This window comes from Salvia splendens, chromosome 9 (assembly GCF_004379255.2).
Source record: "Salvia splendens isolate huo1 chromosome 9, SspV2, whole genome shotgun sequence".
NCBI classification, from domain to species: Eukaryota; Viridiplantae; Streptophyta; class Magnoliopsida; order Lamiales; family Lamiaceae; genus Salvia; species Salvia splendens.
The window spans coordinates 10,231,568-10,247,902 of record NC_056040.1 but is presented as its reverse complement, the minus strand read 5'-3'; the positions used below and the strand labels follow the sequence as shown (position 1 = coordinate 10,247,902).

At 37.9% G+C, this 16,335-nt stretch overlaps 1 protein-coding gene and 1 pseudogene across 2 annotated transcripts; both read left to right on the top strand.

The window, feature by feature from the left end:
* The first annotated feature begins 3,630 nt into the window (after nt 1–3,630).
* LOC121747635 lies at nt 3,631–4,956 on the top strand (annotated as a pseudogene).
* Nucleotides 4,957–8,464: 3,508 nt separating this feature from the next.
* On the top strand, nt 8,465–11,122 carry LOC121746759 (protein WVD2-like 7). Of its 2 annotated transcripts, none has more exons than XM_042140689.1 (6): nt 8,465–8,620; nt 8,730–8,807; nt 9,212–9,864; nt 9,993–10,373; nt 10,464–10,643; nt 10,728–11,122. In XM_042140689.1, exons 2-4 carry the CDS (start codon nt 8,766–8,768, stop codon nt 10,000–10,002), a joined length of 705 nt encoding a protein of 234 aa, XP_041996623.1. In that variant the 5' UTR covers nt 8,465–8,620; nt 8,730–8,765; the 3' UTR covers nt 10,003–10,373; nt 10,464–10,643; nt 10,728–11,122. The 2 variants fall into 2 exon arrangements, with proteins under 2 accessions (XP_041996623.1, XP_041996622.1); XM_042140688.1 differs by having other exon boundaries at nt 8,475–8,635.
* Nucleotides 11,123–16,335: the final 5,213 nt, after the last annotated feature.

Sequence of the window (16,335 nt, the reverse complement as noted above, 5' to 3'; positions counted from 1 at the left end):
ACTCAATATTTAATTACTAACTATAATTAAATAATAACCATTAGATATTCAAATCAATGGTCTATATCATTAGCCCCGGAACGTCAATACGATCAACAAAAAATGTCAATAAGGCATTAAAGTCAATTTACAACAAATTAGTTGTAACTAACTTTTGAAAAATATCTCATAACTTTTAAACGCATATAACTTTCTCGATTTAAATTATTTTTTCGCACAACATATATCAAATTAAAGATAATTTCATAAGGATTCTAACGAGATCTCACTTGCATGTGTTCTGATGTCAAAATTTGAAAAAACAAATAAAAAATTTTCATAAATTTCGTTAACATCTTTATATCAATACACAACACATAATATGTCAATACAATGCTCGTACAATGGCAATATGAAATTGTTTTGACATTGTCATGTCTTTGTGTTAATGTATTTCATACACTTTATTGATATTGTGTTTCTAAACCCTAAATTTGATAGTTGCTATTAATTCTTTAATATTAAAAAATAAAAAATGAAATTACACATGGCAAATTGTAGACCACGAGATTTCTAAAATCATATGCTCTTAAATTAGTTGTAGTTATCAATTAAATGATGAGTTAGCAATTGATCACTCTCCTTCAGCAGTGATACTAATCACAGTATATTCGAGCATTACTATACGTAGAAATACTAAACACAAAATAAGTTAGCAAAAACACTAATGACCTTAGCCATTCTTCAAATCAGCATAACCATACATGCATCTCCGCTAGTGGTGGATCCACTAAGGAACAAGGGGTACAGCTGTACCCCAAAAATAAAATAATAATACTATGCATTCGCCATAAAATTATAACTCTTACCCTAGCCTAGCGGTAAGTTCTTCCCCCTCCTAGCTAGCGATCCGGGTTTGACTCCCGAAGAATCCAATAAATTATTTATTCTTTTTTCTGTTTTAGTATTTCAAGGAGACATGTTTTGGTTTATAGCGTTTTAGAGTCTTCCAGTTTGTCTATTTGGATTTATTTTATGGAGTAACTCTTTTTTATGTTCCATTTTGTACATTTATGTTAAAAATAATATATCCTCTTAGTATTTTAATTCTTTTTTAAATGTATTTTTATTTTCTTCGCTTACATTGAGTTTTATTGTGTGCTTCTATTTTATATTCTTCTTATAGATTTTATGCATTTTATTTCTAGAACAATTGCTTCTCTTATAAAGTATTATGGTACAATTTAATTCTTTTCTAATGCATTTTATTTTTATATTTTCTATTTTTAAAAATTATAATTTTCTCAAATAAACTAAAAAATAATTTATTACTAAAGATAACACACTCTATAAATGCTTAAATTATACAACTATAATATAAATCCAAAAACCATTAGTTTAAATAATGAAAGTTATTAAATAGTAACAATAAAATAAAAATAATCCAATTAATAATCTTAATTAAAAAAAGTAAGGATAAAAACTTTTATTGCAAGAACAAATTAAAGAAAGAAAAAAAAATAGGTCAGATTTTGAAAAACATCAAATCACTCTAATTCTTTTTCGTACCCCCAAACTAAAAATCCTGGATTCGCCACTGATCTCCGCTGTATTCGATTACACCACATTATTAATTTAACTTGTCAGTGCAAACTCTTTTCACGTTCTTTCTTTTTTTCTTATGGTTTTCCAATAAAACCTAACCCATATATTTTAATAAAAAAAGAGAAAAAAAGGAAAAATTTGAAATTGAAGAAAATCATAAAAGATGGCTGCGCATGGCCGAAATATAGATGGGCTTGAAGAGGGCGGTGTTCGATCAACAGAGGGACAATATGGGAAAAGTTTAAATGTTGAGGATGGTGGACCTACCTTCTGCACCTCAGCTACTGTTGTTGTTAGAGCATCTCCAATAGCACTGGACGTCAAATAGCCCTCAAATATCCTTCACACTGCTACATCATCAGCAGTACAATTCTCCTGCCACATCAGCTTGCCACATTAACTGGACATCAAATAGCCCTCAAATAGCCTTCACACTACCTATCCACATCACTAATAACAATTATATAATTTAATTTACACTTGTATCAACATACGGAATTTAATTTACGAGACAAATACGAAAAATTCGAATAATAATATTAAAATTTAAAAAGTACATTACTTTTAAAAAAATACAATAATATAAAAAAAAGTACAAAAATTAAAAAGTACTGTAATTTAAAAAAGTAAAACAAAATCACTCATCGCCGCCGTCCTCGTCTCCGTCGTCGCCCAGCGCTTCTTCACCGTCGTCGCCGCCGCCTCCGTCGCCACCTACGCCGCTGCTATTCCCGCCGGTGTCCCTCCTCATCGCCTCCAATTCTTCACGCTGGCTCTGGAGCAATACACGAAGAAAATCCTTCACCTCGGGGTCCACCGCCGCTTGGAAGTCGGCTAAGGTCTTCACCATTTGAGCGCGCGTTTGTTGGCGCGCGAAGAATTTGAGCTCCTCGGTAGACCTGCCGAGGGGGGATGCCGAATGGACGTCCTGGGAACTCGGGGTGCCCCCCCTCGCAACCTGCTGCGCCCGCCTTTGCCCAACCGGGCGAGGTCGGCGACCGAACGACCGAGGAGTCGGGACCTCCTGGGCCGTCTCGGGGAGGTTTGTCGAACCACCGCTGCTGCCGCTATAATCTCCGGTATAGTTCAGTCTCTGCCTCTTCGGCCAGCCAGCGTCGACGCCTGCCCGGAATTTCTCCGACTCGTTGAGCACAACGTAGCAGTTCCAGTACGTGAACTCATAGTACTTCTTATCCGGATCGGGGTAGGCTCTCTCCGCAATCCTCCTGCAGTCTTCCTCTATTTGGCCACTGGTCTGCATGCGGAGGGCGTTGGCGTACAAACCCGAAAATCGAGAGACGCCAGCCCTGATTCGGTCCCAGCACTTCCGGACCTCCTCCCCGGTGCACGGTCTCCCTTCAGGGCAAAATGCCCTGTAGGCTGCGGCTATCTTGGCTCACAAGTTGACGATCCTCTGGTTGTTCGAAACCAGAGGATCGTCGCAGACACTCACCCACGCCTTGGAAACCGTAACGTTCTCCGCGTCTGTCCACTTCCTCCGGCCCCGTATTTCGGCTTGGGGCTGCGACGACTCGCCGACCTTCTTCGCCTTGCCCTTCTTCTTACCCCGCCCTACTCCCTGGCTTTGAATGAGAGTTTCCGAAATCTCGTTAATATCAAAACCCAAGTCCGCTAAGGAGAAGGTCTCCGTATACTGTGCATCCGTTGGGGTCGATGTGTGCGAAGAACCGGTGGAAAAATCAAAAGTCGGCCGATAGGCGTTGTCCCCCCCGTGCGTCCCCTGCGCCGGGGGAATCATTTGTTGCGCCGGTGGCATCATCTGCTGCCCCGGTGGCTGCATGCCGGGTGCCCACCCCGGCATCATCTGCATAGGGGGCTGCATGCCGGGTGCCCACCCTGGAATCATATGCTGCCACGGGTACATGTTGTAGTACCCGCTCATCGGAGGCCAACCACCTCCCCCAGGAGCCGGGGAAGTATGGGACCCTGCCCCGGGAGTCGGGGGCGTCTGAGACCTTACACCGGGAGGCGGGGGAGTCTGAGACCATCCCCCGGGATTAACTGGAGTACCTTCGTAGTTGTTCTCCATTGCTCGTTATTGATCTTGTACAGAAAGTAAGGTAGAGAGAGAGTACTCGTTAAAACAAGTGGTGCGAATGAAAATGAGGTTCAACGCGCGTATATATAGTGTTTTCGAAAAACAAAAAAAAATTAAATCCGACGCCGGTTTGGCACCGATCCGGGACGCACAATGGCGCCCGTGAGGATCGGCGTCGGAACCGGCGTCAGCGCGGGAATCGGCATGGCGACGCTGATTTTGACGCCGATTTCGCCCACGCCGGTTCCAATGGTTCGGCGTCAAACCGGCGTGGGCGAAAAATCGGCGTCGCGGTGGTGACGCCGGTTATTGGAGATGCTCTTATGATTCAAAAAGTATGAGGTTATTTATATACATAGTATTAAGCATATTTATATTTATACATATAAATTCATAGAATACCAATTTCACTAATTCAATGTGGGAATCAGGTAATTTCAGAGGCAGTTGGGACATATTTCTTGATATTTATAGGGTGTGGTGCAGTTGCTCTTAATAAAATTCATGGTACAATCATATTTCCAGGTATATGCATGACATTTGGAGTGGTTGTTATGGTCATGATATATTCGGTGAGTCATATCTCTGGCACCCATTTCAACCCGGCCGTCACTATTACTATGGCCATTTTTCGTCAATTCCCTGTCAAACAGGTACCAAATTTTGTCTATCTGCTTGGATCTGATTAAATTTTATCGATTCTACTAATATACCACAGTTTTGTGTAAAGGATATGTGACATATAACTTATGGTATCGATATGTTCGTTTTTTAAAAATAGAGGGTTTTGTAGGTATCGTTGTATATATTAGCACAATTGTTGGGTACAATTCTTGCAAGTGGGACAATGTACTTTTGCTAGATGTGGATGATCAATCTTTCTTTAACACTACACCATCGGGATCCACCTCATAATCCCTTGCGATGAAGTTTATCGCATCGTTTCTCTTGATGTTCGTCATTTCTGGCGTTGCCACGGACAACAGAGCTGTAAGAATTCATTCTTAGCTAAATAAATTTAGAACATATATAACTAACTGTTTTTATTTAATTTTTGTTATCTTTTTAATTTTTAGATTGGAGAAATGGTAGGTATTGCAATTGGAATGACTCTACTAATCGGTGTTCTTATTGCTGGGTACGTAACTCGTAAGGTATTTAGGTGACTAACATATAATTCAAATGTTAACATTGTTAGTTATTGGTGTAGGCCGATTTCTGGAGGTTCAATGAATCCTGCAAGAACAATTGGACCTGCTTTGATTTTGTACAAGTATATAGCTCTTTGGATATATATAGTTGGCCCGATTTAATCTATATCTATTTGTAGCTAAATTACATTTAATCTATTACATACGGTCGAAGATAAGGAAAATCACATGGCTTCTGCGAAAAACAATCCATTTTTTTAAGAGGGGTTGCTACAAATCTTTTGCCACTTGCGCCTGAAGCCTACTTCCCTTGATTTATATATACATCGAAATTGTATTATTCCATATGGGGATAACATATTTTGTCTATTTCTGCTACCAATTTGTGCAGACAAAGATTAAGAGATTGAATTATTGGGACTACCATCAATTTGATAATTGCAGTTGTGTAAGAATCTAAAATCAAGACTGTGGCATAGGGATGCAATAGATCGGATGTAAGTCGTTAAATTTTGGTGAATAGATGCATTAGAGGCCTGAAATTAAGTCTTCGCATTATTAACTTAATTGGACCACTCACTTATTAGCCGTTAGTCAACACTAATAAAACTCTATCTACAATTTCTCATTAAAATTTGGAAAACTATAGTACTTAGTTACATAATTGCATTTAATTAGAGTTGGTGGTGTAGCTCGTTTATAGATCCCTCTTAAATTACAAGGAAATAAAGCAATGAGAAAATAAACTAATTACACCTTCCATTGCCCTAAAATTAAGGTGTTAAGTTGAAAATAGCGTAGAAAGGCTTGTACGTCGTTGTACAAGTACCATTACCGTGGTTCAGTTTTTGAACATTAATTTTTTTTCATTAATTTCGGTCCTATACAGAAATTAATTAGGCTTATTTACTCCTAGAAACCAAGTCATGTTGGACACCAAAAATTAAGACTAGGATTGATTGATTATTGATTATCAACTAGTACCAAATATTATAGTCTTGTCGCTTGATTTTACAAAGCATCACAATTTATAGTGATTTACACAAAACTACTTACATTGTGAATAGGGACAAGGTTTTTTTCCGAAGCTCACGTTCATCTTCTAAACTCCAATTAATTACCGCAAAAAAATATGCCTCTACATCCTGCCACGTGTCAGATCCTTCTAAGAGTGTCCACTATGGGACGCCCGTGGCTATAGCCACGGGTTGGGGCGGTAGGCGGACGAATTATAGTGGGGGAGTTGTCCGCCCCGGGGGCGGACGTGGGAGGGGTGGGCGGACGAACGATCGCCGTGTGCGGGGCGAGGACGCGGCGGGGGGACATAGCCGCGCATATAAGCCAGGCGACTATAGTGGGAATATCCGCCGCGGCGCATGCGGCGTGATATTAATTTTTTTTTTCCTCTATAAATACCATTTCCCACCACCTATTTTTCACCATTTTCACAAATATTCGGCCCTAATTACCTCGTATTCTAGTTATTTACATTGCGATTATTTAAATTACACTTGATTGAAACTAAAAAATATTTAAAAATGAAAATTGATTATAAAATTTGGGGACTATTGGAGGTGTCCACTATAGTGGCGAAAATAGAATTTTAGGGTTATGGACAATAAAATTGGGGCTATGAACAAAAACTGGAGCGATGCTATTGGGCGTGTCCACCTTATGGTGGACACCCTAAACCCACATTCAACTATTACCGGCCGTCTGCTCCACAGACATCCTACGGCAGTCACCACATCTAAACGTGGCCCCACTAATAATCCAGTTCAGCGAAAAAATACAAAAATAAAAAGAAAGAAAATGGCAGCGACACGTGATCATATAAGAGCATCCACAACCGTGCTCTTACCAGCGGCACGGTTGTGGGCCCGGGCGGTACTATTCATGCCTGCTCTCTGGCAAGAGCACAACACCCACAACTGTGCTCTTCCGCAAGGACGAGCACAATTAATATAAAATTCAATTACACAAAAACATTTTCATAATACTAAAATTCATTAAAAAAACCACAATAAAAATAACAAATTACAAATAAAATAAAAAGACATAATTAAAATCCTAAAAATTAAAAATTACATAATTAAAATACTAAAAATTAAAAATTACATAATTAAACTCCTAAAAATTAAAAATTACATAATTATTGGCTAATATAACCCGAGGAAGACTACGCATCCGGCGGCACCAACCCCAATTGTTTTTGGAGACCCAATATCATGGACTCGTGCGTTTGAAGTTGCGTGGGGGTCATAGTTGACCTATCGGCCATATTGAGTTGGGCCAAAAGGGCCCACAACGAGTTGTTCGGGGGTGGAGGTGGAACATAGGGTGCGGGTTCGGGAGCAGGGGCAGATGGAGTCGCGGCGCGACGTCGTTCGGCCGCCGCCTTCTTCCTACCTTGCGGTCGGCGTCGGGAACCGCTTGGTTGGGCATCGGGGCTACCCAAGTTAGCTTCGGCGAGTTGGCTAGCCACTTCTTCGCCGGCGTCGGATAGGGATGCCGACCGTGAGCGTTTGGAGGAGCCGCTAGAGGAGGATGTTATGCCTCCCTTATACTTCGGGTGCGTCCGCGTCTCCTGCCAAACGTTAAGATATTTGAACGGCTTACCGTTCATGGATTGGTAGGTGCTCAGCGAGGCGGTGATGATGTCGACCTCGCTTCGGCCGCTCCCGGCATTCCGGGACTCCTGGATGAAATAGCCGTTGAACTTGCCAATTTCTTCGTTGGCTCGGCCGATGCAGTTGCGCACCATACTCTCGTTGCGCTCGATCGTTCCCGGCGGCCGGTGTGCATTGTACCGGCTTGAGAAGCGCCACCAAAAGTGATCGCCGGATTGGTTCGTTCCAACCACCGCATCTTCGGAGATTTCCAAGTACGCCTTGAACAATCTTTCCATCTCCGCCGGTGAGTACGGTGTGCGGACACCGGCGCGAGATGGAGGATTCGGCATTTGGGAAGGGGCGCGAGGCCTAGGCTCCGGTGTCCACCCGTAGCGCCCATCGGAGGCACCTTGATCGTCGATTGGGTATGGCCGGTAGCCACTCGGAACGCCCGAATCTTGGGTGAGAGGAGGGGCCGAATATTCCGTTTCCGGACTATGAAACGGTTGCGAACCGAACCATTCGGGGTTCCAACCGTGAGAGCCGCTTGGGTTGTCGTCGTTACCGGACATAGTGGTGTTGTAGGGTGTGAGAGGAAGATGAAAATGGATATGAGAGATTGATGATGAGAATTGTGTAGTGAAAGTGTGAATTTTTTGGAGTGAAATTGGGGGTATTTATAGATGAAAGTGTGTATTTTTGGGGTAAAAAAAATAAAAAAAAAATTAAAAAGTGGGGAAAAACGGTTATAAACGGATATAATTTTTTGGGGAAGTGAAAATTTTTTTTTTTTATTTTTTATCGATTTTTTTAATAAAAATCCGATTTTTTAAAAAAATAAAATAAAAAAATGTTTGAAACCAACGGCTATGCCGTTGGCGAATCAGAGACCGCCACGTGTGCGTCCGCTGGCACGGACGTGCTCGATACATCGAGCAGCGCCGTGCCAGCGGCGCGGTTGCAGCGGTGGCGGTCCTTCGCCTTGCCGCTGGCACGGACGGCGGTGGCGCCAACCGCCACCGCTGCGGATGCTCTAATACTCATTGCTAAAAAAAAAAAAAACTCGCTGCGAAGAAGCTCACTCAAGCATCCATCACATTTCTGTCTCAACTCAAATCTCAATCATATCCATGATATAAAGCCAACAAATTACGTCGTTTTCAATCCCTAGAAATACAGAAAAGGGTCGCACCAAGGTTTTTCAACCTACTCAGGTCTTGAATTCTTCTGTGAGTTTGATTTCTCCATAAAGTTCTGATTTTTAATGTTGTGATAGAAATATTGCGTTGTTTGGGTGATTGTTTTTTGGTTGTGGCGTTTCAGAGGCGTGGAAAGGTTATGATTTTGAGCAGTTAAGAAATGGCGGGTGAGATTGAAGAACCGGCAAGACTTCAATTTAAGGTAACAGTTGGATTTTGGAATATTTTTTTATGCATCCAATGAATTGATCCGAATTTGTTTGTTTTGGTGGGTAGATCATGTAGTGCGTGTGAAGATGGTGAGGTTTTTGGGTTTAAATTTAATTTTACTGAGATTTTGAGATTAGGAGAAAAAATTATAATTACAATATATGCATTTTGCAGTAGCTCTTGTTATGATATGATTGTGGATTTTGGATTAGTGAGATTTTTCTTGGCTAAGTTGTGCATTGTGGTTATTTATGGATGATATTGGATTATGGGAGAGAGTCTTCTTGATCTATTTTGTAGAAAAATAGCAAGATTTACACTTTACAATCAAAGGTTAATAGCAAGATTATGGGAGAAAGTCTTCTTGATCTAATTTTCCTGTCTCTGATTAATTAGGCTGAATCTTTTCTTTCGGGATCAATATCATTTGTGAGGTTTGAGAGTGAAGATCTATGTTGGGAGAGGAGGTCATCTTTCTCTCGCAATAAGTATCTTGAAGAGGTTGAGAAATGCTCAAAACCGGGTTCTGTTACTGAGAAGAAAGCTATTCTTGAGGCCCATTTTAGAAAGAATGGCCTTTTTGGTCTTTGTTCGCCTGGGAGTTGTAGTGAGACAGAATACCAAACTAGTGATAATGAAGCATCGGAGAAGAGATGCTATGATGCTGACTTTACTCATACACATTCGCCTAAACTTGACGAAAGGCTGGATAGTTCTGCATGCGGAAGTGAGCATGAATTAAGAGAACAAGGAGAAACATTTGATTCATCGAGTTTAGATGCTCAAATTGAGTATTCATGTGATAATGCCAGAGATTCCGACTGTTTTTCAGAACATGGGATGGGGGAAGAGGAGCATTGTGATAAACCAGAAAGTGTGGTTTCAATGGACTCTAGATTAGAGACACAAGCGAAAGAAGCCATAGATCGTGATGCTGCTAATTCCGACACAATAAATGTATCAACTCCAACCACTGCCTTGCTTAGTGATAATCATGGAACTGAGGAAAATAGAGATGCCCCAAAGGCCAACGAGTTTCATCTTCTGAGGTTTGCTGTTTACATTTTGACTAATTGTGACATAAAATGGAAATATGAGAATGATAGCTAATTTAGTAACGAATCTTTCCACGACCCTTTAAATAGCAGATCAGTCTAAAACAGGATAATTAATGCAGGAAAATGTGACATCACAAGCTGAACATCTGAAGTCTAGATTGATACGGCGAGTTAGTGTTACACAGAGTAGAAGGTACACATCTAGCAAGCAAGTGTCGAATGGTTCAGAAAAAAGACTTAGTAAATCAGTATACAATGCTCGGATGAGTTTGGAAGCAGAGAAGAAGATTAAACAAGCTACTTCTCTGAACAAAAACCTGAAGCAGAAGTTTCCAAAACACGAGGTTTGCTTGACTTTTGTGAATCTTACTTCATTGATTATTTTGACATTTCCATCTTGAAAGGGAATATTTGGATTCTAATCTTGCTGGTTAATCAATGATTTTCACTTTTTTTCCCCAGCCTGACTCAAAAGCAAAAGATGTCGATTGTATCAAAAGGTATATATCAAGATTCTTGGTTACATAAGTAGTGGCTCATAACTCATAAGCCATAACTACAACATTTTCTTCCCCTTGTATTTTTTGTAGGGGTGACAATGATTCGAAAATCAAAAGAATTCAGGTCCCTCGGTCCTCTGCTCCGAGGGAAGTTTCCAGTAGGGGTGACAATGATTCGAAATCAAAAGAATGCGGAAAACCTTAAACTTCAAGGCTACACCACTTCCCTCATTTTACTATGGAGTCGAGCGTGAGCCAGATCGAAACAAGGTAAACTAACAAGTCTCTATCAACTACTTGCTTGACAAATTTCAGAACATAAAACTGATTGATGATTGGATTTAGACATTGCAGCAGGGTGTAGGTAGAAACACGAAACCACGACGAGCACAGTCGAAATGCTTAAGCAGTAGCAGCATCTCTGAGAGATCGAGAGCAAGCTCGAAGGCAGGCACGAAGAAAGGGTGTTCAGGTCCAAAACCAAATATAGATCAAGCACAGGCGTCGAGCTGCCATTCAACAGTAACGTCGGACAGCAGTCCGTCGGACAGCAGTCCGTCGTCCCCCGCTGCAATCCAGCAGGTTGGTGGGAAGAAAGAAAGAGATAATTAAGTCCCTTCAAAGGCCATATGATCTAACAAGTCAATTACATCTCATTCTACTTAATTTAGTGTAATGTAAAAGTCTAGTTGTTACAAACATTGGATTCACATTAATTGTCAATTCTGTCATTAGATTATACTGCAAAATGCTTTATCAATTTTCTGCATAGTTTAATTATTCTTACACTGGACGTCTTTGTCGCTTATTGGAACCACTGTCTGAATACTGCCATTTCTTTTCTCTTCTCCTTGAAATTTCGCAACCATATATTTAATAGGGTAATGATATACTACTATTAGTCTCCACCACAATTATAGAGATTGAAAGTGGACGAAATAGGTGGTTAGTTAGAATGTTATTTTCTTCCTGTCATTGTTGATCTTTCATTTTGTTTGGAATTTTAGAGGGGGAAAAAGTAGGGGAGCCCCCACTTTTTTGTAAGACATACACATACTATAACCTACATCAAATATGGTGCATTTATTAGAGCTTTTCACTTCTTTTCCTTTGTATGATGGAAAATATTGCTAATGTAAATTTGGCCCATCTCTTGAAAAAATTTCTCATTTAAGTTTCTATTTTTCTTACTGCCATTATTTTTCAAAATAATATTCCGTGCTCAATTAAAACCATATACTATATCACATCTATTATAAGAGTTTGAATTATAATGAAGGACATTGATGGCCTGAAAAGTGACACTATTAGTTAGTAATTTTTATGGAAGAAGGTCTCGTCGTTTCTTTATATCCTAATTCCTAATAGAGGATATAAATACTAGTACTATATAATTAGAAATTTGCTAGAATTCAATTGGCCAGCCTGTCACGTTGTTATCACTTAATCATGTTAATCTATTCGGCCATGTGTAGCGCTTTCAATATATATAGTGGCGCCCATATACGTCAAATTGATATTTAAAATGAATGCAAACAATCATCTAGTATGTAAATATTCCACCGAAAGGTGAAGACGAAAATCAGAAATTGAATAGAGCCACAATCTTAATTAAAAAATAATAATTTTTAAAATTCATTTAATACAAGTATTTGTTGCAATACATGACTCTAAAATAGATAAAACACAGAGAAATTAAACAAATGAGATTGCAATTAACATTAGCAGTTGCACTAAATTTGATCACTATACAAACACAAATAAAAAACAAGCTACTTCTCTCCTCATAGATATAAACGATCCTTGGATAATACAACAACAACATGAAAATTGATAAAGAAACAAATCAATTAATAGTGGAAAACAAGAAGAAGAGGTAAAATAAAGAAGACAAGGTTTGTTGACCCTCGAATTGATGATGAAGATTGATCTTTACGTGGTGGCTTCCTGTAGTAAAATGGGAACCAAGGCACAATTGGCTCTGGCGGCGGCGGCACCCCATCGGAAAAGTAAGGCGACGGCGGAGTAAACGGGGTGTAACCCGCCGGAGGAGTGAAGGAAGCTGGAGGTGTGGTGGATGCTGGTGGGGTTGTGGTGGCCGGCGGCCTGGTTCCAGGGCCCGTGGGCGGTGGATAACACGGATACGGGCACTCCTGCGCCGTCGCCGCCGGCAGAAAATCAAGAATGGTTGAGAGGAAAAGGAAAGTTGAGAGTATGTGGTGAAGTTTCGAGACCATGGTTTAGACTTTTAGTGTTATTTGATTTTGAGAGGAAAAGGGAGGATATGAAATATAGGTGGGAGTGTGAAGACTAAGTTAAAATGATTACAACTTGGGGTGGGTGGGTGGGCTCCTAGGTATTTTTGTTTATTTGATAATTTTACTATAATTTTGCTATGTCTAGCAAAAGGAAAAGGCTATACTAGAGTGAGATGGAGAGAGGGGTAGAAGTTAAATAAAGCAAAGGTTTAGGTCACTTCAAATTGTCATGCATATATGGTGGCTGAGTTATTCAAATTGACTTGGTATACTGTCATACTGATGATGGTATGGGTTTCAATTCATTGATTTTATTTTTATTTTTTTATGTATTGGTAATATTTATTTAAGGGTCGCAACCATAAAGATGAATTTAATCCCTATATATCCCACTAACACATAATTGACAACTTTTTATCCCAGTGTTAATTACCTACCATAAAACTGTTAAATATGGATATACTAAGAAAAGTTTGATAATCAGTACTCTCTATATAACTTTCTAATTTCAATGCATGTGGATGAGTGGAAAAAAAGTGCCACTACTTTCTAAAAGGCGTTTCAAAACTCAAAGCATGGGAAAGGAAAGAAAGGTGTTAGAAATTTTTTTTGACTAATTAGGAGCTAATTTAATGTCATCACAAAACGAATTAAATAAATGAAAATAAAAGTGGCATATCGAATATGAAAGAAGTTTGTGTAAATTTAGCTAGCTATAGCATCCAGGTTTGGATTTAGTAAAAGCACCAAATGGTTAAGCAGCTACAAAAATATTACAAGTTACAACCAATGAGAGAAAGGCAGGAAGCAGAATAAAACAATAATTAGCTTAATAAAATAGCATTGAACAATTATAAAGTTTTAATAAGAGTAAAGGCCAAAATTGGTCCTGAACATATAGCCATTTTACGATTTTGGTCCTAAACATTATCTTTTGGATTTTTTGGTCCTACACATATGGACATTTGATCATTTTGGTCCTGCACATATGGAAATTTGATCATTTTGGTCCCCCGTCAACATTTTCGTTAAAAACTAACGGTCAACATTATCTTTTGGATTTTTTGGTCCTGCACATATGGATATTTGATCATTTTGGTCCTGCACATATGGAATTTTGATCATTTTGGTCCTCCGTCAACATTTTCGTTAAAAACTAACGGTCAACGGTCGATTTTTGACTAAAACAATGGGTTGGGTCGGGTCGTGTTTGGGTCGGGTTTGGGTTACACGTTAAGAAAAAAAAATAATTATTTTTTATTAATTAAAAAATTATAAAACTTTAATTTTTAGTTATTTTTGTTGATTAAAAATATTATAACGACTAAAACATGATGTTATTATACGATTTAAACATGATATTACACAATAAAATAAAAAATTACCAAATTAAAATAATCATTTTTTAATCAAAATAATAAAATTAAAGTATATTAATATTAAATCTATATAATAAAATTAAATAATTAAAAAATTATTTTTAATAAAATCTAAGCATAATATTTTCTTCAAATTCATGAAAAAAAATTAAAAAATACTATACTTTAATTTTATTAATTAAAAAATATTAATTAATTTTTTAAGAATATTATGCTTAGATTTTAACGAAAATATTATGCTTAGATTTTAAGAAAATATTATTTTTTTCTTAACGTATAACCCAAACCCGACACAAACACGACCCGACCCAACCCATTGTTTTAGTCAAAAATCGGCCGTTGACCGTTAGTTTTTAACGAAAATGTTGACGGAGGACCAAAATGATCAAAATTCCATATGTGCAGGACCAAAATGATCAAATGTCCATATGTGCAGGACCAAAAAATCCAAAAGATAATGTTGACGGTTTGTTTTTAACGGAAATATTGACGGAGGACCAAAATGATCAAATGTCCATATGTGCAGGACCAAAAAATCCAAAAGATAATGTTTAGGACCAAAATCGTAAAATGGCTATATGTTCAGGACCAATTTTGGCCTTTACTCTTTTAATAAAGTGGAAACTAGAAGCACAAGTTATGTGGAGGAAGGAGAGACTATCCACGTGGACACAGTATGGGACCCATGGTTTGGTGAAACCCAAGTTGATCCTCATCTCTAATCTACCACTCATAGTTTCTGACATGTCAATCATCAGATGGCCTTCTTCATCAGTGTACTAAATATATACTCTCAGAAGCTTCTCGTCCTTATGCTTTTTCTTTTTCTTTTTCTTTTTTTTAAGAAAAATACATATCCCAAGTAGTACTCATACTAGGATCACAATTGAATATGTTTTCCGTACATGGATTAAGATACTGAATTTTGGGTGGTTTTACTAGATAATATTGTCAAAAATTAATATATATTACTCCATCCGCCTCGGCTAAGATGATATATATCTTAATTGTCACGAGATTTTAGGAATTATTGTTTAATATAGTTGATAGGAGAGAAAAAAGAGTGGATGTAAGTATTAAATGGAGAGAGAAAAAAAGTTGAATATAAAATTTAATTAAAGAGAAAAAAAAAGTTGTTGGATATATTAATTGGAGAGAAAAAGTTAACAAAAATGTAAATGTGTCAATCTTGGTTAGGACAAACTAAAATAAAAAGTGTATCATCATAGTTGAGACGGATGAAGTATTATTCTCTAGTAAAGCTTATATTGATATTTATGACCTTTTAAGTTGTAGGGAAAGCTTAATTTGTAGTAATTGGTTTTTGAATAATATCAATCTATAATAGAACTATATAAATGTATAATATGCATCTCAACAAAAGAACACGTTAGTACTTTACTCCCTCCGTCCCAGATAATTTGTCACATTTCACTTTTACTAGTTTTGGTAGTGGACCCCATATTCCACTAACTCATTTCTACTCACATTTTATTATAAAACTAATATATAAAAGTAGGACCACATTCCACTAACTTTTTCAACTCACTTTTCATTACATTTCTTAAAATTCATACCCGGTCAAAATGAGACGAATTATCTGGGACGGAGGGAGTATAATTTTTCATACTGCGACGACTTGCACGCGCCTCCAAAATAAATAAAACATTCATCCAGGTTATAATAATATGAATAAAGTAGTACTAACATGCATATATTAAAGCCATTAGATTACCAAATTAAATAGATGTCAATATTTATTTATTATTTTTAATATATTGATCTTAGTTGTATTTTAAAATATGGTTATTATTTGTTTACGTTCTATAACTATATAAGAAAGTGTTCAAATGCAGCTGCTACTTTAATTTGATATATAAGCATAGCTAGAGTTAAAATTTCCTATAAATATAAATGTGCAAAATACAGAAACCATACTGTCCAATCCATACACCAAGAGATGTGGCAAATATTGCAAACTTTAAAGGGGTCTTGAGCTCTGTAAAATTTCAACACAGAAAACTATTTATGGGCACTAGTTTTACAAGAAAATGAAATATTTGTCCCTAATAATAGTAAATAGTTATGAGTTATGAGTTTTGGCCTATAATTTGGAAGTTGACATGGGTGTCACATGCTAGTATGCTACGCGTCGCTATTTAGACAAAATTTTGTATTGTCAAATAATAGCCAAATTTGATTTGGCATCCGTCTATCAGTCGGTGGAAACGTCCCACGTTATTAATGTTCAAACTCTTACCCTTCTTTTCTATATTATCTTTATTTTCATTTTTTGTGTTTTTGGAGAGAGAGATATATACACCC